An 18781-nucleotide genomic window follows, 5' to 3' on the forward strand; every position below is an offset into this window, starting at 1 on the left:
ACTGCTGCTTGCCTTCAAATACAGCAATTAAAACAGCGTAAGGATTTCATAACACCCTTTCCTTACATCAACTGGTCATTTTAAATTAGCTTTCTTTCGGGTTATTAGTTGTCCAGTTTTCTCCACACACAGCTAGACAGAGCCTCTCTCCTAAATGTTCTGACCTGCTAGGGTTTGAAATGTCTCAAAATATCCAGAATTCTGCTGTGCCATAACTCAAAGACCCATTAGGAATAAGGAGACACCAGATCAGCTGACCAGTGGGAGGAATGTGTGCAGACCCTGTGGAGCTCAACTGGGGCAACTCCGTGCCCACAGAGAGGACGTTGTGTGCCAACTGTGGCACATGTGCCATAGGTTCTCCATCATGGGTATAGGGATATGTGTTCTGTCCCCCTCGCCTCAGTCCGAACGATGGCTTAATTAGCCGGCACTATCAGCTCTGGCAGCAAACTAGCGAGCGTCCGCCAAGTGTCTCTGTTATCTCCCTTGATGCCGATGAGTCAACAAACAGTACTTCAGCTCTAGTCAAGCAGTTGATTTGCCAGCTACAAAGAGGCATAGCAGCCCTTGCTGCTTTTATATCCTGTGGGGTGTGGCTCCATGACTCAGCACTTCCTAGGCCTGCCCCACCCCTGCTTCTGTTGTTCCCGCCTCTCCTGCCTACGAAACCTAGGGTCCAGCCAGGCCTGATTGCCATCAGCTGGGTCTGGAGACGTGGCCTGTGGGTGGAAAGAGTCAGGGGACGGAGACCTCGTTATCTCCTCCATCTGGCCTGCCTCTGGGTCCTGGAGCTGAGCCAGGGAAGCCAGTGCTCCCAAGGTAAGTCCTGATGGCCCTTCCCCCTCACCTTCCAAGTCACTTTCTGGCAGGGGGCCCGGCTCGGGTGGCGCAGACACAACAATATGAGCAATCACACCATAAAGCTATTTTTGGATAGACAAAATCTGCAACAGGATGTTACACTAACGTCCTAACTGGGAATCACTTTGTTTTCCAGCACCTTTTATTCGATTTGCATTCCTTTCTATGTTTATCAGAATTCTTGTTAATTCACGTTTGAGCCCATTTCTCTCTTTATAGTTACTTGTGTAGAAATGTTGTTATATTTCTGAAATCCCTCAGGCTCTCTAAAGCCTAACCCCTCTGTGCATTTTAGGTATATAATGGTCTCCATTTGGGGAATGAGTTTGCAGTTTTGTTGTTGTTAGTTGCAAAGTCGTGTCCGACCCATTGCGACCCCATGGACAACGTTCCTCCAGGCCTTCCTGTCCTCTACCATCCCCTGGAGTCCATTTAAGCTCACGCCGGCTGCTTCAGTGACTCCATCCAGCCACCTCGTTCTCTGCCGTCCCCTTCTTCTTTTGCCCTCCATCGTTCCCAGCATTAGGCTCTTCCCCAGGGAGTAGTTAATTTGTTCAAATTCATTCGACGGTTAAAAGTATGGAATGACGAGTTCCTAAGAACTTACAGGTAATGCTCATTTAACAATCCTCGACTGGCAAAATCTCGTACAGTTTTACAGAAAGTCAACAAAATATTCAAGTGCAAGCTCTAGGGAACCAGGGTAGCGCTTTATTGAAGAGAAAAGCTTGTCATTTTTCTGACAGTCTAAGCCCGTGAAGGCGAACCTATGGCACGTGTGCCAAGCTGGCATGCAGAGCCCTCTGCAGGCATGCAAGCCGTCTCCCAGCTCAGCTCCACCATGCATGCATGCGCACCTCCCGCCAGCCAGCTAATTTTCTGGATGCACGGGGAGCGAGCTGCATGCGGGAGACTTGTGCACAAGCGCAGGGGGGGCGGGTGGAGTGGGGGGAGCAGCCTGTTTTTGGGCCCAGGAAGCTACAGGGAGGCATGCCAGCCCAAAAATGGCGCTTGGGGGGTGCGGCCCGCCCCCTCATAGCCCATTTTTGAGCCCAGGAGGCTGCAGGGAGGCCTGCTAGGCCAAAAATGGTGTGTGTGTCACATGTGCAGAGTGATGGAGTGGGGCGGTCATGCGCGCATGTGCAGGGGGCGCACACTTTCCATTATGGGTGCCGGCACACACGTGTGCTGTTGCCCGTACACTTGCGCACTTTTGGCCACACGACAAGAAAATGGTTAGCCATCACTGGTCTAAGCCAAAATAATTATTCCAACACAACCATATAAAGGGTTTTCTGACTCCGTACTGCAGCCTTTCACCCATTAATATAGGATTGATAGATTCTTTCATAAAAATTAGTTGACATCTATGGAAATTGGAATTAGCCTTTTTCAAAGAAAGAAACGGCTCCAACAAATGCTAAGTTTAAAAAAAAAAATTTGGGCATAAGGTTGCTTGCTTTTTGCTGATTCATAAGCTGGAAGCATACCAAATAAAACCCTGAAAATATTATCTGATCCATTACATTCCGTAACTGCTCCTTCCCTAGTTGCAAGGCCTGGGACAAGGAGATGAAAAGCTGAATGGTTCTCGTCTGATCCTGACAAACTGAACAGAAAAAGAAGAAAAAACAATAGTCACTACAGCTATAATCTGGAGCGGGTATATTTTATATAAGCAGCGGTGTGTCAAGTTCAATGGAATATGGAGCCATTTCAGCCTGGCTTAATTTATATCCTGCCTTTGCGTTTGGAATGCTCGTATTCAACCCATAAATAGAATAATAAGAGGAAATGAAGTCCCATCAAGCTGAAGAGGGAAATGGCAAGCCACATGAACTTGAGGTCACACATTGCGCATAAGCAGCCATTCCTCAAAATTAACTTGTTTTTTATTCCTTCCGCCAATTTCCAAGGGATTCTATCTGGGGAGGTTGTACTTGGTAGCTAGATAATACCACATTTGAAGGATCATATTTACTCACTGTGGCCCATTTTCCGCTTCTTTCTACCTGTCAGCTTCCTCTGCTTCGTTATTACCGTATCTTCAAGTGGCATGAAATAGGCACTAATCTGTCTGTATGTGTATGTACTGTGTATGTACATATATGTACATAGGGTGTATCAAAAGTCAGGCCCCGTAGGCCAACAGTGAGCCATAGGAGGCATCACATTAGAATTTGCAAACATCTTACTATGTCTAAGAATGCTCCAAAGTCGTATGTCGAAAAAGTCAGGAAATTGTTGTTATTTGTCAGGCTAAGCCCAAGAACAACAAAGAGAAATTCAGCCAGAATTCAGTTCTTTATTTGGTTACACCCAATAGACAGAATCTTGCCGAACTAAATCTGCATTGCTCTCACTCTAACAGATATACCTGGGAATTTCGAGGGAGTGGTTATCCTGACTCTCTTCCTTTGTCTCCGATCCATCTCTGGGCTATCCTGCCTCTTGTCCCCATCTTCCTTTCTGGGATGTGATCCTTCCTTCCTGGGAAACAGCCACTTTACTGTAGTCCATCATACCAGCTCCTCCTCTGTAGGCACCATTTCTCATATAATAATTATTATTATTATTACCGGCTGATAACCCGGCGTAGCCCGGGTATTTATTTATCCCAATCTTGTATTAGACAGGATGAGCAACTTCACCCTGAGCCCTGATTTCGGTGAGAATTAAATTAGTTAAAAATGTTTTCCCTGTGCCCCCAGAAGTGTCAAGTGAATCTGTGTACCAAGTTTAGTTGAAATTGCTCAAGGTGTTCCAGAGTTATGCTAGAACATACACACACACACACATCTGTTTTTATATGTATAGATTATTACAATATTATTTTTTCATACACACACATACACATACGTCTGAGTGGGCTAAGAGATTAGGACTGGCCCAAAGTTATCCAGCTGTCTTTCATACCTAAGGCAGGACTAGAACTCCCAGTCTCCTGGCTTTTAGGGCAGCACCTTCACCGCTTTCTGTCGTGTCCCACTCCTCCTCTGACGGCCGGGTCGTGGAAGTCCATATCAAGCGTGGCCACAAAGCCTCTGCAGCTTTGCCAAAGTTCTGTCAGAGTTCTCAGGGCAGGCAGGAGACCAGGATGTGACTTCAGCAATCCAAATTAGACTTTGCCTGACTCAAAGAATGCCAGAAAGCAGATCCTTTATATAGGCCATGAAGTGTGGCTCCATGACTCAGCACTTATCCAGGCCTGCCCCTCCCTTCCTTTTGCTGACGTCGCCTCTCCATTCTCCGGAAGCGTGGATCTATCCACTGCATCGTTTCGTCCCCAGCTGCCGGCAATTCCAGCTCGTGGCTGGCTTCAGGCACACATGCTATCAGAGGGAGGTTTGTTTGCTCGGTTTGTCCGGGCATGGTGCCAGGGCTGGGGGCTGAAGGCATGCCAGGACATTCTTCTGCACTATCAGTCTCTGGCTGAGATAGCAGGAGATGAGCGGGGCCCGGCTGCGGAGAGGGGGGCGAGCGAGGCACAACACTTTCCCAAACTGGTTTAGAAGAAAGCAGCATCCAAATCAAAACATTTATACCCCCACCTTTCATTTGGTAGCTCAGGTGGCATGCATATCATTCTCTCCTGTTTCCCCCTCCCCCCCAAAAAACCCCAACCCTGCAAGGTAGGTCCGGTTAAGAGAGAGTGCCTGGTCCAGAGTTATTCAGGAAGCTTCTGCGACTGACAATGGACTGGAACTGTGTCTCCCTACGTCAATCCACCCCCGTCATCATACAATGATCACATTTGGCCTATTTCGCCTTAATGACTGAGTCTGAAAAACCCTCCTTCAGTATATTTATCAATTGAGAGCTTGAACATTTCTTTAATCGACAAATCATCCTTGTTAATCAGGATGCCCTTCTATTTTTAAAAAAAAAAAAACTTGAATAGATCTAACAGTGTAAAGATCGGCAATTTAAAAAGAAAGAACCTTTCCATACGGTTCTTCTAGCCGCTAGCGAAATAGAATGCAGGCGTGCGACTGGGTGCTTTAAATTTTTATTACAATGAGATACTGTCCCGTTATTTGCAGTCAGAAAGAGCCGACTGGGGTTGCAACTCACAAAAGCTGGATGCCTTCCACGTCTATCAGATTGTTTCTGATTTCTTGCCACTGTTCAGCTCTCTTACTATAAATTCCCATCGTTAATTCCGAAACAAGAGACAGAAGGAAACAGCATCTCGATGAGTCCCTTAGTTCAGGGGTCTCCAGCCTTGGTCCCTTTAAGACTTGGGGACTTCAACTCCCAGAGTTCCTCAGCCAAGGGACCAAGGTTGAAGACCCCTGCCTTAGTTCATCTTCCCTGGATAAATATTGCCCCCAACAACCTGGGTCCTCATTTTACCCACCTCGGAAGGATGGAAGGCTGAGTCAACCTTGAGCCGGTGAGACTCAAACTGCTGGCAGTTGGCAGAATTAGCCTGCAATGCTGCATTCTAACCATGGCACCACCACAGCTTTAATTTTGATAAGACGTAAGCACTGGCCAGGTGACAGCTAAAAAGTATGGATGATGAAGACTTTAGCACTGCTGGCACTCTACATCGTCTATCATCTCTCAAGGTCTCCAACCTTGGCAACTTTAAGACTTTGCTGGCTGAGGAATTCTGGGAGTTGAAGTCTACAAGTCTTAAAGTTGCCAAAGAGATTGGTTGGAGATCCCTGATCTGGAGGCTTCTGGCTTTGTAGGCTAAATGATAGATGATAACAAAAGAGATAACAGTTTGAAGGGACCTTGGGGGTCTTCTAGTCCAATCCTCTGCTCAAGCAGGATACTATATATCATTCCAGTCTCTTCTTAAATACCTCCATTGATGGAGCATCCACAACCTCTGAAGGCATGTTGTTTCACTGGGCAATTGTTCTCAGCGTCAGGAAATTTCTCCTTAGTTCTAGGTTGGATCTTTCTCCGATTGATTTCCATCCCTTGCTTCTTGTCTTGCCTTCTGATGCTTTGGAAAGTAGCTTGACCCCATCTTCTTTGTGGCAGCCCCTCAAATATTGGAACATTGCCATAATGTCACCCCTAGTGAGACAAATGGATAACCATTTGTCTAAATTGATGTAGGGTTTTCTGCAGTGGTGGGATTCAGCCAGTTCGCACCACTTCGGGAGAACCGGTTGTTAACTTTCTGAGCAGTTTGGTGAACTGGTTGTTGGAAGAAATCATTAAGGCAGAGAACCGGTTGTTAAATTATTTGTATCCCACCACTGGTTTTCTGCCTAAGTAGGGGGTTGAACTAGAAGACCTCCAAGGTCCCTTCCAACTCTGTTAGTCTAGTCTAGTCTAGTCTAGCCTAGTCTAGTCTAGTTCTAGACCAGGCATACTCAATCCCTGCAGCCGTTCTTCATATGTCTTACCTTCCAGCCCCCTAATCATCTTTGTTACTCTTTTCTACACTAAATCCCAAATCTAAATCCCAGTGGCAATATCTGGACTTTGGAACTTTTGGGATTCTTGTTCTTGGCATTTGGATTGAAGAATACGGAGGGTGGATTGAACAGTGATACCTTTGCACGTAAAGCTTATACATTTATTTATTGCAAATATACTGTATATCCTGCAGCAATCCATTCGGTTCTTGGGAGCAAGTGCATCTCCTAATTGTTTTGTATACTGTATATGTTGCGTAATTTGATGTGAACAGACCTCAGTGTTTTATCTTGCATCTCCTCTCCAGATATTAAATGCTAGATCTTTGAAAACGTGTTAATGAAGAGACTGCCCTTGTCATTTCCAAGCGTTGATTTTTAGCTCCAGCAGTTGCTCTTTATCACACTTGTGGATATAATTTATTAGAAGGCATTGGGAGGAAATAACCCCTTGTAATTAGCCTTCGGGAGATGACACCACACGATGCCTCTAAAAGTGGATCGTTAATTCTGAAATGTCATACGGAATTGAACTATCAGAATTATGCCAGTTTATTGTCCAAGTGAGCAATGGCATATTTTAATCAACCTTCCAGGGCAGAATTCCCAGCCTTGTGGAAAGCTACGATGTCAGGGAGTAAAGTTTTGATTTAAGCATTCGTTTGTTACTTTCAGGGACGTGGTAGCTCAGTGGCTAAGACGCTGAGCTTGTCGATCGAAAGGTCGGCAGTTCAGCGGTTCGAATCCCTAGTTCTGCTGTGTAATGGGGTGAGCTCCCGTTACTTGTCCCAGCTTCTGCCAACCTAGCAGTTTCGAAAGCACGTAAAAATGCAAGTAGAAAAAATAGGGACCACCTTTGGTGGGAAGGGAACAGCGTTCCGTGCGCCTTTGGGGTTGAGTCATGCTGGCCACATGACCACGGAGACGTCTTCGGACAGCGCTGGCTCTTCGGCTTTGAAACAGGGATGAGCACCGCCCCCTAGAGGCGGGAATGACTAACACATATGTGCGAGAGGAACCTTTACCTTACCTTTTGTTACTGTCAGCTACAGGCAATCCTCAACTTATGACCCCAATCGAGCCTCCAAATTTTTTTAGCTAAGGGAGACATTTGTTAAAGGAGTTTGGCCCCATTTTTACAACCTTTCTCACCACAGTTGTTAAGCGAGTCACTGCATTTGTTAAATTAATAACCTGGTTGTTAAGTGAATCCGGCTTCCCCGCTGGCTTTATTTGTGAGAAAGTCACAAAAAGTGACCGTGTGAACCCAGGACACTGCAACCGTCATAAAGATGAACCAGTTGCCAAGTATCTGAACTTTGATCGCGTGACCATGAGGATGCTGCAACGGTCGTAAGTGTGAAAAACGCTCCTAAGTCAGATTTTTCTGTGCTGTTGTAACTTTGAACAGTCGCTAAATCTTAGAATAGAACAGAATAGACTAGACTAGACTAGAATAACAGAGTTGGAAGGGACCTTGGAGGTCTTCTAGCCCAACCCCCTGCTTAGGCAGGAAACCCTGCCTAAGGGTTAACAATTCAGTTATCCAACATCTTCTTAAAAACTTCCATTGTTGGAGCATTCACAACTTCTGGAGGCAAGTTGTTCCACTGATTAATTGTTCTCATTGTCAGGAAATTTCTCCTTAGTTCTAAGTTGCTTCTCTCCTTGATTAGTTTCCACCCATTGCTTCTTGCCTTGCCCTCAGGTGCTTTGGAGAATAGCTTGACTCCCTCTTCTTTGTGGCAGCCCCTCAAATATTGGAAGACTGCTATGTCTCCCCTAGTCCTTCTTTTTGTTAAACTAGACATACCGAGTTCCTGCAACTGTTCTTCATATGTTTTAGCCTCCAGTCCCCTAATCCTCTTTGTTGCTCTTCTCTGCACTCTTTCTAGAGTCTTCACATCTTTTTTACATCGTGGTGACCAAAACTGGGTGCAGTATTCCAAGTGTGGCCTTACCAAGGCCTTATAAAGTGGTATTAAAACTGCACATGATCTTGATTCTATCCCTCTGTTGATGCAGCCCAGAACTGTGTTGGCTTTTTTGGCAGCTGCTGCACACGGCTGGTTCCTATTTAAATGGTTATCCACTAGGACTGAATATTGTAAGTTGAGGACTACCTATAAAATGCCTTTGCCCCACACTCAAAGGAATACTACTACATTGCTTTCTGAGAAAGAAGTTCTCAGAAGGGGGGGATCCTTCATTAGCAACGTTGGTTTCATTGGGGTACTTGTCTGTTTTTTTTTTCTCCAGGGCTCTGACATTTTGGCCCCTGTCCTTCGTCTGGAGCAAACTTTCCACCTATGAGCAGTTGAGGCATCGCTTCCAACATCTCCAAGTCATCAGCAGTGAGAAGGCAGCTTCCGATCAGGCCCAAGGGATGAGGTAAGAATTCCGCTGCTCTGTATCCTGATATAGGCTCCATGTCCAATATCCAAAGATACCATAGTAATGTTGACTTAACAACAGTTCCTTTAATGACTGTTCAGAGTTACAACATCACTGAAAAAAAGTGATATCAACAGACACATTGAGCTACAGTCAGCCTATGAATCCCTCAGATTCCAAACCAGCCACACAGCTAACCAGAAACAGCACTGACTCTCAACCAACCCAGAGGGAAGGAGGGAGGAAAAGAAAGAAAAGAGAAAAAGAGAGAGAGAGAGAGAGAGAAAAGGAATGGAGAGAGAGAGAAAGAGAGAAAAAGAAGGGAGAGAAAGAAAGGAAAGGGAGGGAGGGAGGGAGGAAAGGGAGAGAGGGAAGGAAGGAAGAAAAGAAAGAAAGAGAAAGAAAGAAAGAAAGAAAGAAAGAAGAAAGGGAAAGGAGACAGAGAGAAGGAAGGAGGGAGGGAAGGAAGAAAAGGAAGAAAGAAAAAAGAAAGAAAGAAAGAGAAAGAAAGAAAGGAAAGGGAAGGAAGAGAGAGAGAGAGGGAAAGAAGGAAGGAAGGAAGGAAGAAAAGAAAGAACGAAAGAGAAAAGGAAGGGAGGGAGAAGGAAGGAAGAAAAGAAAAGAAAAGAAAAGAAAGAAGAAAAGAAAGGAAGGAAGAAAAGAAAAGAGAGAAGGAAGGAAGGAAGGAAGGAAGAAAAGAAAAGAAAAGAAAAGAAAAGAAAAGAAAAGAAAAGAAAAGAAAAGAAAAGAAAAGAAAGAAGAAAGGAAGAAAGGAGTTGTCAGCCTAAACCATGATCACGAAGTTGCCATTTTGGTATCCCAGTAGGTTTATATGCAAAGAGCTCCCTGGGGCAGAAAAAAAAAAGGACTCTCAATATTGTGGTATTGTCTTTGTGTGTGTGTGTGTGTGTGTGTGTGAGGGAGCGAGAAGGTTTTTTTATAGGTGAGGATAGAACATTCTGTTTCCCAAAATATAGTTGCGCGTGTGGGCACACTTCTCATTGTTTCTGGAAACATTCTGTTCCATTGTGTTTATATTTTGTGGTGCTGCACCTGAGACAATCACATTGGACTGAACATTTTGGGCTCTTTCTTTTTTTTTCTCCCTGCTGCTGCCCCCGTACCGCTGCCCACACAACTTCCATTTCTATCCAGCAAACGAGAGAGTTGCCCAGGAAACAGAGGCTGGCATGCCAACCCTGGCACAGCTGTAGGAAATATCTGTACAGCACCTGCCTCTGCGTGGTTGCAGAAACCTCAAATGCCTTTGGAGAACTCCTGGATTCTACTTTTCCCTTTACGCGTAGTCCTCGCCTTACCACCATTCGTTTAGTGACCGTTCAGAGTTACAACGGCACTGAAAAAGATGACTTGTAACCGTTCCTCGCAGTTACGACCGTCACAACATCCCCACCGTTGTGCCGTAGTAGCATGTTTGGAAAATCTAGCCAATGGCGTCTTATTGTAGGAGACGACCAGGCTAAGCCCGAGGGAAGAGTCAAAGGCGTTATCAGTCATGAGTCCCTGAGCACCCACAAGAGATCTAAGTCTAGTCCACCTTGAATTCCTTTCTATTCTTATCTCCCGCTCGTTTCCCTCGACCGCTAGTAGTTCAGATTCTTGTAGAGAGCTTGAGTTTGCAATCAATCTTTACCTACAATTGAACTGCCTGGATCTCCTGATTCCCCTGGGGCAGCATATAAATGTGGTTCTCATCCTAAAAGGAAAGCTTGAATGTGTCTGAATTTTAAAGAACGTTGTTCTGACCTAGGCTTCCCCAAAAAGCACGAAGCAAACTCCTGGTCCCGACAAAACCCCTTTTATTAAACAAACAGTGAATTCCTCTCATTCACCTTCAGCAAAGTCTTTCAAGGGAGAATTTACAGTCACAGACCTTATCTGGCTTGGAGAGCTGCCAGGATGATATCTTCAAAACTTGGCCAGGAATCTTGGAGAGTCACAAACCAATTAGGCAAACTAATTGTCTCCTGCAAACTCCACTCCCCTTTCGCTCCTCTTTTATTCCCTCTGGGAGGGGCCATTCATTGTCCACCCGTGGCCTTACTCCCAAGTCGAACCTTGTTCTTTAGCTGTTCCCTTCGTCTGGCAATTCTGCGCATGAGCACACTGGGAACAGGTTCCAGCTGTTCATCTGCCCCACTGATGTCTGATTCCAAAGGCAGCTGATAGCTAGCATCCGGCCCTGGCCCTCTCTCTGCCTCCGATGCAGAGCCCTCATCCGAGCCTTCCCCAGACTCCAGGACTGGCCCATGTTCCTCCCCAACCTCCTCACTGTCCGAATCTGCTGCCACCTCTGCTGGCCGCTAGAGGGCCCAACAAAAGTTTAACTCTACCTGACATGGCAAACCATGTTGTTGTTTTTTTCCAACACAGGAAAGCCAACATCTTTATCTCTCTCTTCATCGATGTGGCTCTGGGTGTCCTTCTCATGTCCTGGTTGTATCAAATGAACTGGATCGGTTATCTTGCCAGTGGCCTCGTCCCAGTGGCTGATGTAAGTTTTCTTTGTGCATCCTATCCTGAAGTTTAACTCAGCCTGGTAGTAGTGTACAGGTAGTCCTTGACTTACGACCACAATTGTGCCCCAAATTTTTGTTGTTGCTGAGTGAGATCGTTGTTGAGTTTTGTCCCCTTTTATGACCTTTCTGGCCACACAGCTGTTAAGGGAATCAGTGCAGTTCTTAAGCTAGTAATGTAATCATTTAGTGAATCTGGCTTTTCCTTGTCAGAAGGTCACAAAAGCGTCCGAATTTTGATCAGGTGACCGCGGAGATGCTGTAATGGAAGTGTGAACCATGGTCATCGGTCACTTTTTTCAAGTGCCGTTGTAACTTTGAACGGTCGCTAAACGAACGGTTGTTAAGTCGAGGACCACCTGTATTTCGGGAAGTCCGTTCAAAACGAAGCAACAGCCTGGTTCACACACTCAGTGAATCATCGTGCAGCTGGATTATAAGTCTGACACTAGGAACTAGATCAGAGTTCCCCATCGTTTTCGGCTTTGCAGACTGGTGGGTGGGGGAGGAGATGGGTCACGCAAACAGCTGGCAAGCACGCACAGCTCCATCGTGGAAGTGAGGATGTGCGTGCGGGCGCGCACGCTCACCGGCCATTTCCACGGGCCAATTGCAAACCCCTCATGGCCCACCGGTTGGAAGATCCCCTGAACTAGTTCCCTGCAGCTTGTCTAGCAAATGTTGATTTAAATTCTCCCTGGTTTACCCTGTGTGCATGTAATCCCAAAGGCCCTTTTTTCAGGAGGCAATTGGACATTTACATTTATTTTACATTTACACCAGTATGCTAAAGTTGGGCCTGGCTAGTCTAGTGAAGAGAAGGATCGGGGAGACAGGATAGCAGTCTTTCCAATATTTGAGGGGCTGCCACAGAGAGGAGGAGGGGGGCCAAGCTATTCTCCAAAGCACCCGAAGGCCAGATAAGGAACAATGGAAGAAAACTGAACAAGGAGAGATTCAACCTGGAAATAAGGAGAAATTTTCTGACAGTGAAAACAATTAATAAGTGGGACAGAAGTTGCCTCCGGAAGTTGTGGGAGCTTCATCCTTGGAAGCTTTCAAGAAGAGACTGGACTGCCGTCTGTCAGAAATGGTGTAGGGTCTGCTGGATTATTAGAATAGCAGTTACAGTATAAAGAATAAAAGTGAAATATCTAGAAAAAAACGAGATATACAAAAATGATCACCGTAGAAAAAATGAGATATACAAAAATGATCACCAAGTTAATTAATACCTTGTTGGGTAACCTTTAGCATGAATTACGGCCTTACAATGTCTTCCCATGGACTGAACCAAGTCTTTTAGTTCTGCAGCTGTTCTAATGTGAAACCAAGATTGAAGGATTGCTTCTATTAACTGGGTTTTATTGCTGGGTCACTTCTGACTAATAAGTTTCTTCAGTCAGCTCCATAGATTTTCAATTGGGTGACGGTCTGGGCTATTCCCAGGCCATTCCAGCAGTGGAATAGGATTATCTTGAAACTCCCCCCCCCCCCAACAAGTGGTGTTATTAGCCATCAAACCTCAAAAATACACTTTTCCCAAAAGGTTCCCACAATTTTGGCCACTAAATTGGTGGGAAGGTGTATAAACACCTCTTCCCCCCCTTTTATCTTCAGTGGAACGTGGACAGAAGAACTTTTGACTAGGTGGTCCCATAATAGCTGAGACTTCCACTGATTTTCCATCTTTGGCCTCCTTGCTTGACGTCAGTTGCTTAGCTTAATAATTGCAAATAAAGGCCTGGGCTACTTCAGATCCCTTTCGCTCTGGTCCAGGATCAAATATTTCCCCTGGATTCCCTCCAAAAGGCTCCAGTGACCATAATGTCACTGTGGACCAACACGCAGAGCCGCAGCCACCAGAAAGGTTTAGAGTGTTCCTACCACAAAAATGCTTCACTTAACACGGTTCGTTGTTTTATAAAAGCATCACCACTAAACCATTTTAAGTGAAATCTCTTTCCCTCCGATGCAAGTTGAGTTGACTTAGAGCCCAGCCAGAAAGAGGAAGATTTGTGGTGGCGGCTGCGGCTGTGGTTGTTATTCCCATGATGAATTCTTGTGGCTTTTGACTGCTAAAAAGCCCTGTGGCAAATACATACAAGACCTTTCCATCCATAAATCAAAAGAACTTATGAACCCTCACCAAGTACTGATAAAAAAATTACATCCCTCGTGTAAGATTGCATTCCTTCGCTCTCCTTCCTCCTGCCTCTCTAGTTTCCATTCCCATTAACGGTCCTTAGCCCCAAATCACTGGGCACCAAAGTCATTCCCCCCCCCCCAATCCAGACTAAGAAACAGCATCCTAATTTGCTATTGTGGTTTAATATACAGAACACAAAATCTGGCCAGGAAAGTTCCCAATGGCATTTAAATATGTATGGATTAACCGAGTTGGAAGGGGCTTTGTAGGTCATCTAGTCCAACCCCCCCCCCCAAGCAGGAGACCCTACATCATTTCTGACAGAGGGCAGTCCATTCTCTTCTTGAAAACCTCCAAGGATGAAGCTCCCACAACTTCTGAAGGCAAAGCTGTCCCATTGGTTGATTGGTTCTCACTGTCAGAAAATTTATCCTTATTTCTAGGTTGAATCTCTCCTTGTTCAGTTTCCATACATTATTCGTTGTCTGGCCTTCGGGTGCTTTGGAAAATAGCTTGACCCTCTCTGTGGCAGCCCTTCAAATATTGGAAAACTGCTATCCTGCCTCCCCTGGTCCTTCTCTTCAGTAGACTAGCCATGCCCAGTTCCTGTAACTGTTCACCGTATGTTTTAGTTTCCACTCCCCTCATCATCCTGGTTGCTCTTCTCTGCACTTTTTCTAGAGTGGATATATTGATATAGAACATTATATTGATCAGTGTTTCTTAACCTTAGCAACTTTAAGATATGGCTGGCTGGGGAATTCTGGGAGTTGAAGTCCGCCTATCGTCCAAGGTGTGATGGTTGAGAAACAAATAATAAAACCGTTCAGGATATTTTAGCTTTTCTGAAAATCATCCTTTGTTCTATACGAGCTATTTTCCACTGATGCTACTAATCTCTTCCTCTTTTGGCAGCATATCGCCCAGCAGCTCCAGAACCTCCTGCAGTGGCTGATGGGCGTGCCAGCTGGTCTAAAAATGAACAGAGCTTTGGATCAGGTGCTGGGCCGTTTTTTCCTTTACCACATCCACCTCTGGCTTAGTAAGTGCCCTTCTCTTCCTTTGTCTGTGACATGTGACAAATTCCTTTGCGCCAATCAAGGAAAACCAGCTGATGCCATCTGATCATTTAGACTGCAAATCTTATCATCGTTGACTTTGCTGGCTGGCAGGCACCAGGCTGGAGAAAGCAAGAACGGCCCACATCTCAGTGTGTTGTTGAATGACAAATCTCTTGTAGAGGTTCTAGAAGCCGTGTTCTGGAACTGGTGACCTAAGGCAGGGGTCTCCAACCTTGGCAACTTTAAACCTGGAGGACTTCAACTACCAGAATTCCCCCCATCAGAATTCTTCGCCTGATGCAGGAATTAAACCCAGGGATTGGGGGGTTGTGTGAATTGGGCCACCAAGCGTTCCCTAGTTCAAGCTCTCCAACTTTGGCAACTTTAAGCTTGGTGGACTTCAACTACCAGAATTCCCCCAGCCAGCTTTGCTGGCTGGGGAATTCTGGGACTTGAAGTCCTCCAGGCTTAAAGTTGCCAAGGTTGGAAACCCCTGACCTAAGGTTTGAGAATAGGACAGGACACCTTTGAGTTGTGTGTCCCATTCTTCTCTAAGTTGCTATACAACTCTCTTTGATACCTAACAAGCACAAAATAGACAGATTATAAATGTATAGATTTATAAATTAGCTATTACCTGTCTCTTCTTGCTTATGACTATAACCTTGTCGCTTGCATCTTCACAGTCTATATTGTTTTATTTAGGTTCCTAGTATGATTTATGTTGATTGTTTATATAGTATCCTATGACTATCACTTTATTATTATTATTTTATTATTATTTATTAGATTTCTATACTTGTTTATTAGATTTATTAGATTTCTATACTTGTATCTATCAGTAGCCCTATCAATTGTGGAGCCAACTGGTGACAGGGAGCCGCAGCAGAAGGATGAAAGAGCCACATGCGGCTCCAGAGCCGCAGTGTCAGACTGTCTCTGATTATATTTAGGAAAGAAAACACCTTGACTTCATTTGAAAATAAAGAAAAGTACTTTTACTAGATACATCTGGACTACAGCCGTGTAAAGTTGAATCTGAGACAAGATATGGCTAACATCCCATATCCCCTCATTAGTCCCTCCTCCCCCAAGAGGTCAGGCAGGGCTGGACCAATGCCAGCTCCCTCTGCCCCACCCCGCCCCTAATCTTCTTCCGAAGGTCTCTGGCTGCTTATCATGTCAGGAATGCAGGTTTCATTGGAAAGCCCTGTGCATCTGGCTTCAAGTTGATTTCAAACCTTTACTCCCTTCCCCCTTCTTCACTTTATGTCAGACGACACCCTTAAAGGGCCCTCTCTCTTTTTACCTGAATAGGATAGTAATACATTTTAAGTCCACGAGCTATTCTACATTAAACATAACGATATTGCCATCTAACTGCTGAATACAAATTACACACATAGAACACAATAGGGTGAAGATTGGAGTGGAGGCTGACATGCAGGTTGCTGACCCCTGGTATAGGTCTTCTACTTGAGCAGGGGGTTGGGCTAGGAGACCTCCAAAGGTAAAGGTAAAGGTAAAGGTTCCCCTCGCACATACATGCTAGTCATTGCTGACTCTAGGGGCGGTGCTCATCTCCGTTTCAAAGCTGAAGAGCCAGCGCTGTCCGAAGACGTCTCCGTGGTCATGTGGCCAGCATGACTCAACACCAAAGGCGCACGGAACGCTGTTCCCTTCCCACCAAAGGTGGTCCCTATTTTTTCTACTTGCATTTTTTACGTGCTTTCGAAACTGCTAGGTTGGCAGAAGCTGGGACAAGTCACGGGAGCTCACCCTGTTACACGGCAGCACTAGGGATTCGAACCGCTGAGCTGACGACCTTTTGATCGACAAGCTCAACGTCCTAACCCCATGAGCCACCGTGTCCCTAGGAGACTTCCAAAGTCCCTTCCAATTCTGTTATTCTGTTCTGTTATCTGTGATAGCTCTCATCGAAGAGAGATGGTTGCTCCTTTTTAAGTGCTGCTGTTTCCTTGTTCAAGCTCTCCAACTTTGGCAACTTTAGCTTGGTGGACTTCAACTACCAGAATTCCCCCAGCCAGCTTTGCTGGCTGGGGAATACTGGGAATTGAAGTCCTACAGGCTTAAAGTTGCCAAGGTTGGAAACCCCTGACCTAAGGTTTGAGAATAGGACAGGACACCTTTGAGTTGTGTGTCCCATTCTTCTCTAAGTTGCTATACAACTCTCTTTGATACCTAACAAGCACAAAATAGACAGATTATAAATGTATAGATTTATAAATTAGCTATTACCTGTCTCTTCTTGCTTATGACTATAACCTTGTCGCTTGCATCTTCACAGTCTATATTGTTTTATTTAGGTTCCTAGTATGATTTATGTTGATTGTTTATATAGTATCCTATGACTATCACTTTATTATTATTATTTTATTATTATTTATTAGATTTCTATACTTGTTTATTAGATTTATTAGATTTCTATACTTGTATCTATCAGTAGCCCTATCAATTGTGGAGCCAACTGGTGACAGGGAGCCGCAGCAGAAGGATGAAAGAGCCACATGCGGCTCCAGAGCCGCAGTGTCAGACTGTCTCTGATTATATTTAGGAAAGAAAACACCTTGACTTCATTTGAAAATAAAGAAAAGTACTTTTACTAGATACATCTGGACTACAGCCGTGTAAAGTTGAATCTGAGACAAGATATGGCTAACATCCCATATCCCCTCATTAGTCCCTCCTCCCCCAAGAGGTCAGGCAGGGCTGGACCAATGCCAGCTCCCTCTGCCCCACCCCCCGCCCCCCTAATCTTCTTCCGAAGGTCTCTGGCTGCTTATCATGTCAGGAATGCAGGTTTCATTGGAAAGCCCTGTGCATCTGGCTTCAAGTTGATTTCAAACCTTTACTCCCTTCCCCCTTCTTCACTTTATGTCAGACGACACCCTTAAAGGGCCCTCTCTCTTTTTACCTGAATAGGATAGTAATACATTTTAAGTCCACGAGCTATTCTACATTAAACATAACGATATTGCCATCTAACTGCTGAATACAAATTACACACATAGAACACAATAGGGTGAAGATTGGAGTGGAGGCTGACATGCAGGTTGCTGACCCCTGGTATAGGTCTTCTACTTGAGCAGGGGGTTGGGCTAGGAGACCTCCAAAGGTAAAGGTAAAGGTAAAGGTTCCCCTCGCACATACATGCTAGTCATTGCTGACTCTAGGGGCGGTGCTCATCTCCGTTTCAAAGCTGAAGAGCCAGCGCTGTCCGAAGACGTCTCCGTGGTCATGTGGCCAGCATGACTCAACACCAAAGGCGCACGGAACGCTGTTCCCTTCCCACCAAAGGTGGTCCCTATTTTTTCTACTTGCATTTTTTACGTGCTTTCGAAACTGCTAGGTTGGCAGAAGCTGGGACAAGTCACGGGAGCTCACCCTGTTACACGGCAGCACTAGGGATTCGAACCGCTGAGCTGACGACCTTTTGATCGACAAGCTCAACGTCCTAACCCCATGAGCCACCGTGTCCCTAGGAGACTTCCAAAGTCCCTTCCAATTCTGTTATTCTGTTCTGTTATCTGTGATAGCTCTCATCGAAGAGAGATGGTTGCTCCTTTTTAAGTGCTGCTGTTTCCTTGTTCAGGCTACATCCATCTGATGTCTCCATTCATTGAGAGGATCCTGTGGTACGTTGGCTTGTCCGCTTGCCTTGGCTTGACGGTGGCCCTTTCCATCCTCTCCGACATCATTGCCCTCCTGACGTTCCACATCTACTGCTTTTATGTCTATGGAGCCAGGTGGGTGCGCCAGGTTCACGGGGTTACCAGGCAAACAATTAACCCGTGGAACAACTTTCTTCCAGAACTTGTGGGTTCTCCATCACTGGAGCTTTCTAAGAAGAGATGGGACAACATTTGTTTGAAATGCTATAGGACTGCGATGGTGAACCTAGGGCACATGTGCCAGAGGTGGCACGCAGAGCCCTCTCTGGGGGCACAAGCGCCATCGCCAGCTGCTCTTCTGGTTTCCGGTGCGCACATGTGTGCCAGTCAGCTGTTCTTCACAGGCACCGGAGCACTGGAAAACGGCCAAAAAATAGGCTGTTTTCCAGCTGTTTTTCAGGCCAAAAATGGCTCAAAAAATGGCCTGAAAACAGCCCAAAAGGCCTTTCTTGGCAAAAGTTCAGAAGACACCGATACGAAACAAATGCAAAAAGACAAAGCTATCAACGTTGTTTTCCAGCAAAGAGCCCAAATGCAGTTGCTGGTCTTTTAAGCCTTCTGGGAGGGGCCAATCATCTCTTGGCCCTACTCCCGAGTCATCCATTTTGCTTTAGCCGCTCTTGCCTTCTGGCAGCTCTTCTCATGCGTGCATTAGGAACAGGCTCCTCCTGTTCCTCTGCCTCACTACTGTCAGCCTCTG

At 45.5% G+C, this 18781-nt stretch overlaps 1 protein-coding gene across 1 annotated transcript in view; it reads left to right on the forward strand.

The window, feature by feature from the left end:
* The window catches only part of PIGQ (phosphatidylinositol glycan anchor biosynthesis class Q), a 59775-nt gene that overhangs the window by 13572 nt on the left and 27422 nt on the right, over positions 1-18781 (forward strand). The window contains exons 3-6 of the mRNA XM_058157165.1: positions 8508-8639; positions 11037-11157; positions 14244-14370; positions 18003-18156. Of these exons, the coding sequence (XP_058013148.1) occupies positions 8508-8639; positions 11037-11157; positions 14244-14370; positions 18003-18156 (534 nt within the window). The remainder of the gene's footprint in view (positions 1-8507; positions 8640-11036; positions 11158-14243; positions 14371-18002; positions 18157-18781) is intronic.

The sequence above is a fragment of the Ahaetulla prasina genome, chromosome 14 (assembly GCF_028640845.1).
Source record: "Ahaetulla prasina isolate Xishuangbanna chromosome 14, ASM2864084v1, whole genome shotgun sequence".
NCBI classification, from domain to species: Eukaryota; Metazoa; Chordata; class Lepidosauria; order Squamata; family Colubridae; genus Ahaetulla; species Ahaetulla prasina.